Source organism: Notamacropus eugenii, chromosome 1 (genome assembly GCF_028372415.1).
Source record: "Notamacropus eugenii isolate mMacEug1 chromosome 1, mMacEug1.pri_v2, whole genome shotgun sequence".
NCBI lineage: Eukaryota > Metazoa > Chordata > Mammalia > Diprotodontia > Macropodidae > Notamacropus > Notamacropus eugenii.
Window position 1 is genome coordinate 138,515,652 of NC_092872.1, and position 13,555 is coordinate 138,529,206.

A 13,555-nucleotide genomic window follows, 5' to 3' on the forward strand; every position below is an offset into this window, starting at 1 on the left:
CACCTCTCTTACTTGATTTTCAAAATCCTTTTTGAGCTCTTCCATGGCCTGAGACCACTGAATATTTATTTTGGATGTTTGGGATACAGAAGCCTTGACTTTTATGTCTTTCCCTGATGGTAAGCATTGTTCTTCCTCATCTGAAAGGATGGGAGAAGGTATCTGTTCACCAAGAAAGTAACCTTCTATAGTCTTATTTTTTCCCCTTTTCTGGGCATTTTCTCAACCAGTTACTTATCTTCTGAGTCCTTTGTCAAGAGTAGGGTATACTCTGGGGATCTGTAAGATCTCAGTTCCTCCAAAGTGGCACTTGGCCAAGTCAAGCATGTACACTGGTCTGGAAGCAACACAGAAACTTTTGTGCCCAGAATCTGCAAGTAGTAGAATTTCCTCTCCACAGCCACCTGGCCTCCAGTTCCACCAAGCCAGCACTGGGGGCTGAGATTCAGATAAGCTGCTGAGGCAGGACTGCCATTCAGTGTGAGATAAAGATAAGCTGCTCAAATCCCCCAGGAGTATTAGGTGGGTGCAGGGCTACCACACAGGGCTGAGATCAGTGCCCCCAGAGGTTTTGCAATCCAACAATAGATGGGGGCTGCTGTGGAGGCTGCTGTGGGACCTGCTGTTGCCTGATACAGCTTCTGCCACCACTGCCACCAGTCTGGAGCTATGGGAAGGCCCTGCTCTTTTCTGGGTCAGGTGAAAAAACCCTCTCACTAACCTTCGGTGCCTGTGGGTTGAGGGATCTGCAAATCACTGCTACTACTGCTGGAGATTCTGCTGCCTGTGGTTTACTTGCATCCTCCTCCCCAGCACTGTGCAGAATGGCCAAGGCTGGGCTGGGCTCCACTCAGTCTGGTGCAACAGACCTTTCCTGTTAACCTTTCGGGCCACCCTGGGCTGGAAATCTCCTCCACTGCATTGTTGTGTGGCTTATGCTGCTCTAGAATTTGTTGAGAGTCTTTCTTTACAGGTATTTTATGGGCTGTGGGGTAAGAGCTAGTGTATGTGTGTCTTTCTACTCTGCCATCTTGGTTCTGCCCCCCTTTGTTTGACTTTTAAAGCCCTCCATAAGCTGATCTCTGTTCACCTTTACAATTTTCTTATACTTTATACACCATCATGTGTGATCCAGTGACATAGGCTTTCTTCCTGATTCTCCCTCCCCTAAGGCACTCCATTACTCAGCCAAGTTTCATTACTTGTCCCTGACAAAACTGTTCCTCTTCCTCTCTGCCTCCTACTTCTGCTAAAGTTCCATCATCTACAAGAAAAGTCCTTTTTTAGTCCTTAACTCGTATTTTCTCTGAGATTACCCCCACTTGATCTTCTGTATATCTTGTGGGTATATAGTTATTGGTATGTTGTCTCCCCAGTTAGATGATGACCCCCTTGAGAAGAGGAATTGTTTCTTGTCTCAGTATCCCCAGCACTTAGCACTCTGCCTGTCAAATAGTAAGCATTTCATAAATGTAGATTGATTGACTGACAAAACAACACAATAATTTCATTCCTAGGATTCTAGGTTTGGAACCAGAGGGGACTTGAGATGTTTCTAACCCAGTCTTCTCATTTTATAGATGAAAACAAGAGAAATTATGTGATTTGCCCAAGACTATCTAGGAAATAAATGTCAGAGGCAGGAATCGAACCCAGACCCTCTGACTTTATTTAAATCCAATGCTCTTTCCATGTCATTGGATTGCCACCAGTTTGTTTCTCTCTTGTTTTCACCTCAGGTTATAGTTTTGGTACCAGGATCATCAAAGGACCATGCATATTGTTTAAATAACTTCCTTATTTTGGTGTTTTTTACAGAATTCCTTATTAGTTTTGGAGTCCTTTGCAAAGAACTCCTCAACTTGCTTTTTGGACATTTTAAAAACTATTTTCTAGTTTCCATCTGATCTGCCTTTTTTAAAAATTTTGTTTTTCTGTTCTCGGTTGGACTGTTTTTTCATTTTTTGAAAGATGACTTTTTCCTTGAAAGAATCATAGCTTTGGGGTTTCAATTAAGACCCTTTGAACATCTCTTTCCCCCCTCCTGGCATGATAGATGACAGGAAACTCTGGGGTCAGTTGAATCTTGGACCATCCACCTCCCTCCTTTGCCCCCAGCAGCAAAAATTTATGGATGATGATATACTTTCCCAGGAATGTCTTGACCTTTAGATCTGGAGACTTGGAGCCCTGTGGTTAGGCTCATGGTACCTTATCCCTTTATCCATAAAAGTTGGTTCGGTTCTAATCCATATCAGGTGTTAAGAACCAGAGGGCAACCTAGGACTTAGCCTGACCCTGGGTCTTTGATTGGTTCCCATGTAGGACACTGAGACCAGTCAGACTGCATTTCTCCCAATGACTTGCTAACAAACTTGAACCTTAATGTATTCTTGGAACTAGACAAATCCACAAAGTGTCAGGCAGACTGGGAATGCCCTGAACTGGTCCCGACTTCCTAGGACCTCTTTAGACCGTAATGACTTGTCCCATCTATAATTTCTGTTAGATTGGGGTTAGAATTTGCCTTACAAAGGTGGACACATGAACTATTATTATTAAAAATATATTTTTAGTCTTTATTTATTAATCATCAATAAAGATACACTTTTAAATAAAGTTTTTAAAATTTTATATTTTAAATCAATAACTCCAAACTAGTTATTATTTATTCAATAATTCAATAACAATAATCATCATTGGGCATACGAGTTCTTTCCTTTTTTGGGTGTTGAGTATAGTAGTTCAGAGTATATTTGTACTGATAGGTCCTCCTCCCTACTCCTCACGCACTTTTAATATCATCCTCAGGTTATGTTTATTTCAGTAGGATCACTGGGTCCTATGATATAAATAGATTTATAGTTCTGGTTTTATACTGCTATACAGCTTTCTAAAATGATTGCATTATTCACCTAGAAATTTGCCCCCACAATGTTTACTAAAAACTCAGCTTCCAAGGAAAGTCTGGCAGAGAATTGAGCCAGGAAAAATTGTTCTTTGGGGTTATTTCCCATTCTCTGATTAACAGGAGCTGAGCAAGCTTTTTGCATAGCTATTACAGCCACAAATAAGCCCTGGCCTATATTTCCAATTCCTAAAATAAATCAGTTTATAATGGAAATCAAACAGTGGCCCAAGTGAATGCCAGATAGCAATGGAAAGGGAAATTTAAAATTGACATAATCAACAGTAAACATTTCTTAAGTACGTACTTTATATAAGGCTCTGTGCTAGGCTCTTATTTTTCCCCAGTGTCTGGCTTTTTTAGGACTGACGACAAAATACGATAATAAAATAATAACATATATTATGTAATAAATAATATATATTTAAAATAATAAAATAAAATTTTATTTTTAAATGCCAGAATGTTATAGCCTGCCTAGAAAGCTTGCTTGATTCTTTTTATTTCTTATTCATTCCCATATAGTAGCTAGGTGCTGCCGTGGCTAGATCGCTGGGCCTGGCGTAAGGAAGATCTGAGCTCAGACGTCACCTCAGGCACTTATTATCTGGGTGACCTTAGGCAAACGTAAAATGTAGACAAAAATAGCACCTACCTCCCAGGCCTATTATCCTGTGCAAATCAAATGAGATAATATTTGGAAAGTATTTAACACTGTTCCTGACACATTTTTTACTGTTGTTTAGTCCTGAACCCATTTGGGGTTTTCTTGGCCAAGATATTGGAGTGGTTTGTCATTTCCTTCTCCAGTACATTTTACAGATGAGGAAACTGAGGCAGACAGAAGTTAAGTGATTTGCCCAGAGCCACACGGGTACTAAGTGTCTAAGGCCAGATTTGAACTCCTGGCACATAGTAGGTACTTAATAAATTCTTCTCCCTCCTAACCCTTCCCTCCAATCAGTTAACAAGTTTTGTTCATTAGACCTCTTAATGTCCCTCCCAACCATTCCTTTTCTCTACTCAAATGACAATCACTCAAATTCAGACCCTCATTACCTCTCTCCTGGACTATTATAAAAGTTTCCTAGTTGGTGTCTCTGTATCTAGTCTCTCTCTAACCCATCCTCCAAACAGCTGCCAAAATGATATTTCTTCAGTATAGGTCTGACCTTGGCAGTTCCTAGGGGCTCAATAAGTTTTAATGATGCCTCTCTCATGAAACCCTTCCAAATTTGGCTCTAGCCTACATTCTAGTCGAATTTCATGACTCCTCCGCATGCACTCAACAATCCAATTTGCCTGCAAAATAGAATGTATGAAGAGTGACTGTATGAACTAAGACTAATGACAAGTTGGAGTCACACTATAGAGGGAAGGCCTTATTTTAACACACAAACAAAGCTTTATCTTTTTTCTAAAGACAACAGAAAGCTCCTGAAATGTTTTTGTGTACTGATGTAATAAGATCAGACATGTGCCTTGGGAAGATTATTTAAGTATATTTGAAGGACATACAAAAAAGCGGAGAGACTGGAAACAGAGAGAGACCAGTTAGGAGGCAGCTACAAAAGGCTGGTTAGGAAGTCAAGTACGTGTAGAGGAAGAGACAGATGTAAAAGATGTTGTAGAAATAAAATCGAAGAGCTCGACGATTCAAAGACAGAAGAGATTTTAACTAAAGATTTTAAGTCTTGGTGACTAGAAGGATTGTGTGGCTTAGTAGTGTCTAATTCATATAGAAATGGATCTCTGCAGAATCACAAATTGACTTAGAAGACTACATATTAACATCTATATTATACTGTATTTTTATTTATTTTGTTAATTTTTATTTTGACCTCTTTGAGCCTCAGTTTCCTTTTCTGTAATAATGGAAGAACTGGGCTCAGAAGGTTCCTCCCAGCTCTAAATCATTGGTACTATGAATGTTGAGAAGAGGGGATGGTTGGTGGGTATGGGAGGCAAGAGGGCTGGAGTAGGAATCTAAACTGGACTGTTGAGTGCATGAGGAGGAATCATGAAATTGGACTAGAAAGATGGGTTGGAGCCAAATTTTGAAGGGTTCAGTAAATCGAATAATGTTGAGTTTGATATTATTGCAAGACTTCCAGGTGAAGATAATAATAACAGCTAGCATTTACGTAGTGCTTTAAGGTTTGCAAAATGCTTTACAAATATGATCTCATCTTATCCTCACAGCATTCTTGGGAGGTAGGTGCTATTACTGTTCACAATTTACAGGTGAGGAACTGTGGCAGATGTAAGTGAAGTGACTTGCCCAGGGTTGTACCATTAGTAAATATCCGAGGCTGGATTTGAATTTAGGTCTTCTGACTCCCAGTCCCTCACTCTATCCATTGTACCACCTAGCTTCCTTAGATGTTCAGATGCATAAAATCTTTGACATCAATAAGGGATAATGCTTCTAATCATTTTTGAAGTGAGGCTTTGGTCTGCAATGAATAAAAACATTCTTACTTAGTTTGTTCCAAGTGCTGTGCGAAGTTTTGGGGATACAATAAGTAAGCAAAACAATTCCTACCCTCACATTCTAATAAGGGAAGTGGCAGTCAGGGAATTGTATTTTGTATTACAAAGATGTGAGACAAGCTTTGATTAATGAGCCCTTTCTAGAAGCAATGATGTAAGTTCCCCAGAACCATAAGTAGAAAGGGATGGTGAGGGTGGTGCAGGGTGGGTGGTGGTCTTTGATCCAGCCAAACTGGCTTCTCTCTGTTCTTCCCACACCACATTCCATCTTCAGTCCATCCACCATCCCTGGCATCCCCTCCAACCATACTTCCACTTCATGGAGTCCCTCTGTCCCTTTAACACCAATAGTATCAGGAGTGACAATAAACATTTTTTGAGACATTATAAACTCAAAAAGTAGGTATTTCTACGTGTTATCTCATGAACTTTTTCTACATCACTGTTGTCCACATTCCTTAGAATTCTAAAGACTTCTCAAATAATGGAAGAAATAAATCACATGGTTCCACCTATAAGGACCAGATATGAAAAAGGATGCATATGCCTAAAATGCATGTACCATATTCTGCCTTTCCTGATCTCTCAAACTGATAGTGCCCTCCCTCCCAAAACCCCCTTGTGTTTAACTACTTTGTAAATATTTGTATTTTTCTTTGATTAAAAAATATAACTTTTTGTTGATATTTTCTGTTGCTTCAATCACCAAATAGCCCTCCCTCCCCCTCCCCGAGTCATTCCATATGACAAATATTTTTATCAGAGGGAAAAAAATTAAAATTAGCAATGCTTACCTGTACATCGAAAGAACCTGAAAACATGTGCAATGTGTAACACCCGTGGACCTCCCACCTCCATGAAAGGGTACATTGGTCTTCTCATATCCCTTCATTCTGAATCCTGTTTCATCTTTATAATTTTGTTACATTTACTTTCGAAATTTTGGCATATATTTTGTATAATTTGTGTAAATTTTGCTCCATTCACATTGTTGTAGTTACTCTCTGTGTACACACACACACACACACACACACACACACACACACACACACGCAGGTTCTGCTTACCTCACCCTGTGTCAGTTCATATAGATTTTTTCCAGTTTTATATCTGTATTTATTCACTTTATATTTTGGTTACGTACACATAGATACACATATATGACTGTATATTATGCAATATATATCCATATATAGCAAACACAAAGTAAATAAACATGCACACGCATGCACATATGTCAACATGTTATGCTATACGTACATATATAGCAAACATATAAAGTGGGTAAATACAAACACATTTTCATTTTATAACCAAACAAATGCATATATACATACACAATAAACATGTATGTGTGTGGGTATGCACTCACATACACACACCCAGAGACTGTACTTGTCTCCCCATTAGAACGGAAGCTCCATGTTAGTAGGCATTGTTCTTTCCTTTGCACTTGTAACCCCATCCCCTGTCCCAGTGTCAAGTATACAGTAGGTGCCTAATAATTCTTGTTGATTGATTGAATGCTGGCAGTACAGCATCTGGGGTGAACAACTGGATAAGCGGGGGAGCCTTCATTGAAGGCTGAAGGAAGGTGTTTGAGAATAAGCTTGGCTTTTCTCTCTACCTGAACCTTAAAATCATGTCCCAGCTCTAACCACTGGCCTTCCTCAGCAAGCCTGAAGCTTCTCAGAAGGACCAGCCCTCACAGCTGATAGGAATAAATCTGACTCCCACTTCCAGCTGGCATGGATTCCCACCCTTGCTGTCCTCCTAATCATCCTTCTGTGTCTCTCGCCCTTGTAGTGAGTGTTATAGCTTTCATCCAGTATAATCTCTTGCCAAATTGTCCTGTAGCTGCAAAACAAGAGGGTTAGACTCCCCTTCTCCCCCATTTATGCATATCCTCCTTTCTTTTTGGCGCACATACCCACTGTTATCTTCCTTATCAGGAGATCCCTTCTAGGCAGCAGCATTGACTTTCAAAGGAGTTTGCAGCAAGGCAGAAGAGATAAGAGGAGCACTGTTTAGGGGAAGAAAAATCTGTCTATTGAACTGGAGTGTCCCCATTAGCCTCTGATTTCCAGGGGTGAGAATTTTATGTTATTCATTCATTCACTTTACTTACAGTTATCCTGAAGTGGACCCCAGCTACCCCCAATCTCTTTCTTTAGAACTGACATCTTTCAGTGCATAGAGATGCCCCTTCCCTTTCTTTTTTTCAAGAAACTTTCTTTCCCAAAATTTATTAATTCATTTGTTTTTGGTTTTCAACAATCACTTCCATAAGTTCCAAATTTTCTCCCCCTACTTCCCCAAGATGGCACACAATCTTATATGGGCTTTACATATACATTCCTATTAAACACATTTTCACATTAGTCATGTTGCATAGAAGAATTAAAACGAATGGAAGATAACCATGAGAAAAACAAAACAAAGCATAACAAAAGAGAAAATAGTCTGCTTCATTCTGTGTTTTGATTCCATAGTTCTTTCTTTGGATGTGGATGGCATTTTGCATCATGAGTCCCTTGAAAATGTTTTAGGTCCTTGCATTGCTGTGAAGGGCTAAGTCCTTGCACACTGTGGCTGTTATTATGTATAATGTTCTCCTGGTTCTGCTCATTTAACTCAGTATTAGTTCATATAAGTCTTTCCAGGTTTTTCTGAAGTCCACCTCTTCATCATTTCTTATAGCACAATACTATTCCATTACATCCATATACCACAACTTATTCAGCCATTCCCCAATTGATGGACATCCCCTTGATTTCCAGTTCTTGGCCACCACAAAAAAAAGCTGCTATAAATATTTTTGTACGTGTGGGTCCTTTGCCTATTTTTATGATCTCTTTGGGATATAGCCCTAGAAGTGATATTGCTGGGTCAAAGGGAATGCACATTTTTATAGCCCTTTTGAGCATAGTTCCAAATTGCTCTCCAGAATGGTTGGATCAGCTCACAGCTCCACCAACAATGACTTAGTGTTCTTATTCTCCCACATCTCCAACATTTAACATTTCCCTTCCCTTTCTTATATCACCGTTATTATCTCAAGTCTCTCTCTCTCTCTCTCTCTCTCTCTCTCTGGCCTTTCCAGAGAGCCAGCCCATATGACATAGTATTTTTTTTGCAGGTAGCTACATGGTACAGTGGATAGAGTGCTGGGCATGAAGTCAGGAAGACTCATCTTCCTGAGATCATTTGGCCTCAGACACATAGTAGCTAGGTGACCCCAAGCAAGTCACTTAACACTGTTTGCCTCAGTTTCCTCATCTGTAAAATGGGGATAATGATAGCACCTACTTTCCAGAGTTGTTGTGAGGATCAAATGAGATAATTGTAAAGTGCTTAGCACATAAAATGTTAGCTATTATTATTTTTGTGGTTGCTCCTATTCCGTTACCAACATTTTTCACAGTCCTTTTCACTTTTCTCATTCTCTTTTGTGTCCTTTTCCTTGTTTGGATTGTATTTGTATATATTCTGTAGGTACTTCATGTCACCCCCAATAGAATATTCTTCTTTCTTCCTTGAAGACAGAAATTGTTAATTTTTGTCTTAATATCCCTAGAACCCACGACAATGCCTGGATTGTAGTGGTTCTTATTAAATGTTTGATGACAAATTTATTGATTAGAACTTTTTGATTTAGGTATATGCAGAATAGTTATTATTTGAAAACTTTATTTGGATCAGAATTAGTAAATATTCTGAACCTTAATGGTCAAGCCAACATGGTACTTACTACAGCATCATATTTTTTTCTTCTTTCCCTGTTTAAGATGTGCTGTCATCTGTTTATCTTTGAATTTTAGCACAGTCCTCTCTTCTTCTGCTTCTTTTTCTTCTTCTTCTCCTTCCTCTTCTATTTCTCCTTCTTTTCCTTCTCCTCCTCTTTCTCCTTCTTCTCTTCCTTCTCTCCCTCTCTCCTCCCTCCCCATCTCTTCCTCCCCTTACTACTACTACTCTTTTGGAAACCCTGTTTTAACAATGCTAGACATGTCAATACTGGCAGACAAGTTCATATGATAGCATAATTTATCTTTTCTGCCCTCCTCTATTACCCCACATACCATTATAAGATTTAGAGCTGAAAAGGAGATGATTTCCAACCTCCTCATTTTACAGATAATGAAACTTAAGTCCATGGAAGTTAAGCAACTTATTCAAATTCACATAAGTAATAACAGTAGCTATGCATTCAAATTTGTAAAACACTTTACATGCATTATTTCACTTAAGCTAGCCAACAGCAAAGTAAGCAGCAGAACCCAGACCCTCTGAATGAAAAGCTAGTGCTCTTTCCCTTCAGTCATTCCAAATTTATCCTTCATATTAATTTTTTGTACATAGTTGCTTGCATGTTGTCTCTCCCCGGTTAGAGGGGGTGCTCCTTGAGAGAAGGAACTTCTTTTTACCTTTGTTTGAACTCCCAGTTTTAGCACAATGCCTGGCACACAGTAAGTGCTTAATAAATGCTAGTTGACTTGACATACTGCTTCTGTTTGCATGTTTACCTCTACCCTAGTTCTCTTTGTTGCCTTTGTTTGCCCCCTCCCCTGTCCTTGAGTATCTATCACCACCAATTCCTTTATGTTTTAATTCTTTCTTGGTTCTCCCATCTTTTGCTCCCCAGTATCTAAAACAATCCATTTTTCTAGTTTTTTTTGATCACTGACCTGACCAAGCACAGTGTTCATTCAAGCTTAACTTGAAATTTATGACTACTCTTTTTCCAACTACCACCTTCAAATCCATTTCCATTTACTTGGGTCAGATTCGGGATAAGTAGACTAGGACTACAGTTTAATATTAAAAGTAGCCCCATAGCTGTCTGGAATGCTTTAAAGCACCTCTACTTAGAGACTATATTTGATGATCACTTTTCAGTCCTAAGATTATATTAAAGGAATCATATCCTAATACTTAACTTTAAAATAAGTTTTGTTGATCTCTTATTTTTACGTTCAGTCATTTCTGATTGTAATTCCTTTCCCTATTTCCCTCCAACCAGTAAACCATTCCTTGTAATGGTTAGTCAATAAGCATTTATTAATCACCTACTATATGCCAGACACTGTGCTAAAAGTTAAGGATAAAAAGAGAAACAAAAATGAAAAAAAAAAAAACAGTTCTTGCTTTCTTGGGGCTAATGGTCAGATGGGATAGACAACATGCAAATAATGATGTATAAACAAGCTATCTTTCTATCTATATGATATATTGAAGATAACTTCAGGGGGAAAGCATTAGCATCAAGGGACATTGAGAAGGGTAGGAGTTTATAGAAGGTGAGATTTTAACTGGGAGAAGGAAGCCAGGCAGAGATGAAGAGGGAGAGCATTCTAAACATAGGGGACAGCAAGTAAACATTCATGAAGTGTCTTGTGAGACAACCATCGAGAAGGCCAAGACCAACTTTCTTGGGCCCCTTATGACTGTTTATAAAGGATTATACACCATAGTATTCTCCTGCCCCCAATCCCCAAGAAAAAGAAAAGTTCATTTTCTCATTTCTTCTCTGGATCTAGGATTGCCCATTTTAATTACACAACATTTTGCTGTCTTTTTCATTGGTTTATTGTAATACCTGGCTTTTTCAAAAGAACACTTGAAGAGTGTATTTTACATCCATCCATTGTTGGGCATGTAGTTGCTTTTGATATAAATTAGAGAGCAGTTTGGCTTTCTTTAAAGGCCAAAATCTAAATACCAAGGCCATGATCCAAGTTTAGAAATCTCACTGTGCTAATTTGGGCCATGGCGTGCATGCCAGTTACTTGGAAAGAAGTGTTTAAGGTACCAGATTAGAATCCCCTCCCCTCCTCTCTGTTCATTCCAGCTATGATAGTAAAACAACCCTCCAAGATATTTCCATAGATCTTAAAGACCTAAAAGCAAAGAAAAGCAAAACTATCCTTCATCGACAAGTTTAGTATTTGTCTACTGTCCTCTTCTAGGCAAGGCCCTGTGAGCTAGCTATCTCTGTGTCATTCCACCAGAAAGTCTTCAATACACAACTATTTAGTGCTACAGTCTACTGTTGTCCATAGCAGGCTGTGGCTGCAAACTCTCTAAACCTTTCTCCATTTCCTTTCCTTTCAGGTTGGAAAACTGATCCAAGAAGCAGCTGGAAGGAGTAATTTGAAGAGAGTGACTCTGGAGCTTGGAGGGAAGAGTCCCAATATTATTTTTGCAGATGCTGATTGTAAGTCATCTGCAGATTTTCCATATTTTCCAGGAGAATTACATATGGGCTCTCTCCTTCCCTCCCCTCCCCTCCTCTCCCCTCCTCTCACCTCCTTCCCTCCCCTCCCCTCCTCTCTTCTCCTCTTTTCCTTCCTCTTTCCTCCTCTCCCCTCTTCTCCCTTCCCCTCCTTCCACTCCTTTCTCCTCTCTTTCCCTCTCCTCTCCTCTTCTTTTTTAAAAAGCTAATAAGTTTCAAAAGTCTTTGAAACTAAGCATTCTTAGTGGGATTCCAGTCTTGGGGAGAAAATTATTTTATATTGGAGGTAGAAGAGAGAACCATTACGAATTAACAGGTGAATAAAAAGTGTCCACCTTTAATCCTAGGGATACATTAATAAACCCTTTCAATCCCATGGGACTAGAGTACCATAGTACAGTGGAAAAGGCCCTGATTCTAGTCTCAGCTATGCCCTTAACTTGTTGGGCTAATCTGATCAGGGAAGCTATTGGGTCATGTCATCTTCCCAGGAATTAGTCCCCCCAAACCATAAAATAGGGGTTAGGGAATGGACCTGTGATCTCATTGGTGTAGAGAAATCCTAGATGAGGAACTTCCTCTAGCAATGCAAGTCAGCACATTCTCTACGATGTATGTACGACCTTAGAGAATATCCTAGGGCACTGAGAAATGTAGATGACTGGTCCAGGTTTCCATGGCTAATCTATGTCAGAGGTGGGATTTGAATCTGGCTTTTCAGCCAGCTCCCTATTCACTCTGCCACATTGCCTAAGGTATAAATTATGCAATAGAGGCACCGAAATAGATTTTGATTATCTCAAATTCTGTGGTTCTATGAAGTTGGAATTCCAAATATTTTTCTTCTTTAATTCATATATCTAGGGAAGTAAGTAAAACATTTTCAGCTTTTTACTTCATTGTCCCTTTGCTTTTAAAAGAAAGTATTGAATGGTTTAAAGAATGTTTGTGGGTGAATTTTCAAAAATCTTCATTTTACTTGCCTTGCAATTCTTCTTCTTCTTCTTCTTCATCATCATCTTCATCTTCGTCTCCTCCTCCTCCTCCTTCTTCTCCTCCTCTTCCTTCTCCTTCTTCTTCTTTTTCTTCTCCTTCTTCTCTTTCTGCTTCTTTCTTTTTCTTCTTCTCCTCTTCCTTCTTCTCCTTCTTCTCCTCCTCGTGCTTCTTCTCCTCCTTCTTTCTGCTTCTTTCTTCTCCTCCTTGTCCTCCTCCTTCTCCTCCTCCTCCTTTTTCTTCTCCTTCTTTGCCTCCTCCTTCTCCTTCTTTTTCTTCTCCCTCCTCTCCTCCTCCTCTTCTTCTTCTTCTTCTTCTTCTTCTTCTTCTTCTTCTTCTTCTTCTTCTTCTTCTTCTTTCTCTCTCTCTCTCTCTCTCTCTCTCTCTCTCTCTCTCTCTCTCTCTCTCTCTCTCAGCAAACAGTATTAAGTGACTTGCCCAGGGTTACACAGCTAATAACTGTCTGAGGCTGGATTTGAACTTAGGTCTGCCTGACTCCAGGGCTGGTATTCTATCCACTGTACCACCCAACTAACCCTTCCTTTACTTTTTCTAGGCATCTCCATCTACTCGTTGCTTCCCATGTCTCTAAATCAGGGTAATATAATCTTCCTACAGCAGATTCAATTAAATAACTATTTATTAAGTATCTACCTGACACAGACTACTCACTTTTCCAGTTTCTGAGAATACAAAAACAGTTCCTGCCCTCACAGAGTTTATGCTCTATACCACATGTATACAGATTAGTATAATGAAAGTAAGAGAGTGATAGGGGCTCCTGCGAGTTCTTGCCTTAGTCAAGAAAACTTGGGGTCTGCCTCTGACAGCTGTGTGGCCATGGAGTAGTCACTTCAAAAATAAGTCTCAGTTTCATCATCTGTAAAATGGAGGAGTTGAACTAGATGACCTCTGACATCCCATCCAGC

General features: G+C 39.5%; 1 protein-coding gene across 4 annotated transcripts in view; it reads left to right on the forward strand.

Annotated features, from left to right (window-relative positions):
* ALDH1A2 (aldehyde dehydrogenase 1 family member A2) overlaps window positions 1–13,555 on the forward strand; it is a 119,601-nt gene that overhangs the window by 88,888 nt on the left and 17,158 nt on the right. For all 4 annotated transcript variants that reach the window (XM_072615706.1, XM_072615707.1, XM_072615710.1 and 1 more), the window contains one exon: window positions 11,513–11,615. In XM_072615706.1, coding sequence (XP_072471807.1) covers window positions 11,513–11,615 — 103 coding nt within the window. The remainder of the gene's footprint in view (window positions 1–11,512; window positions 11,616–13,555) is intronic.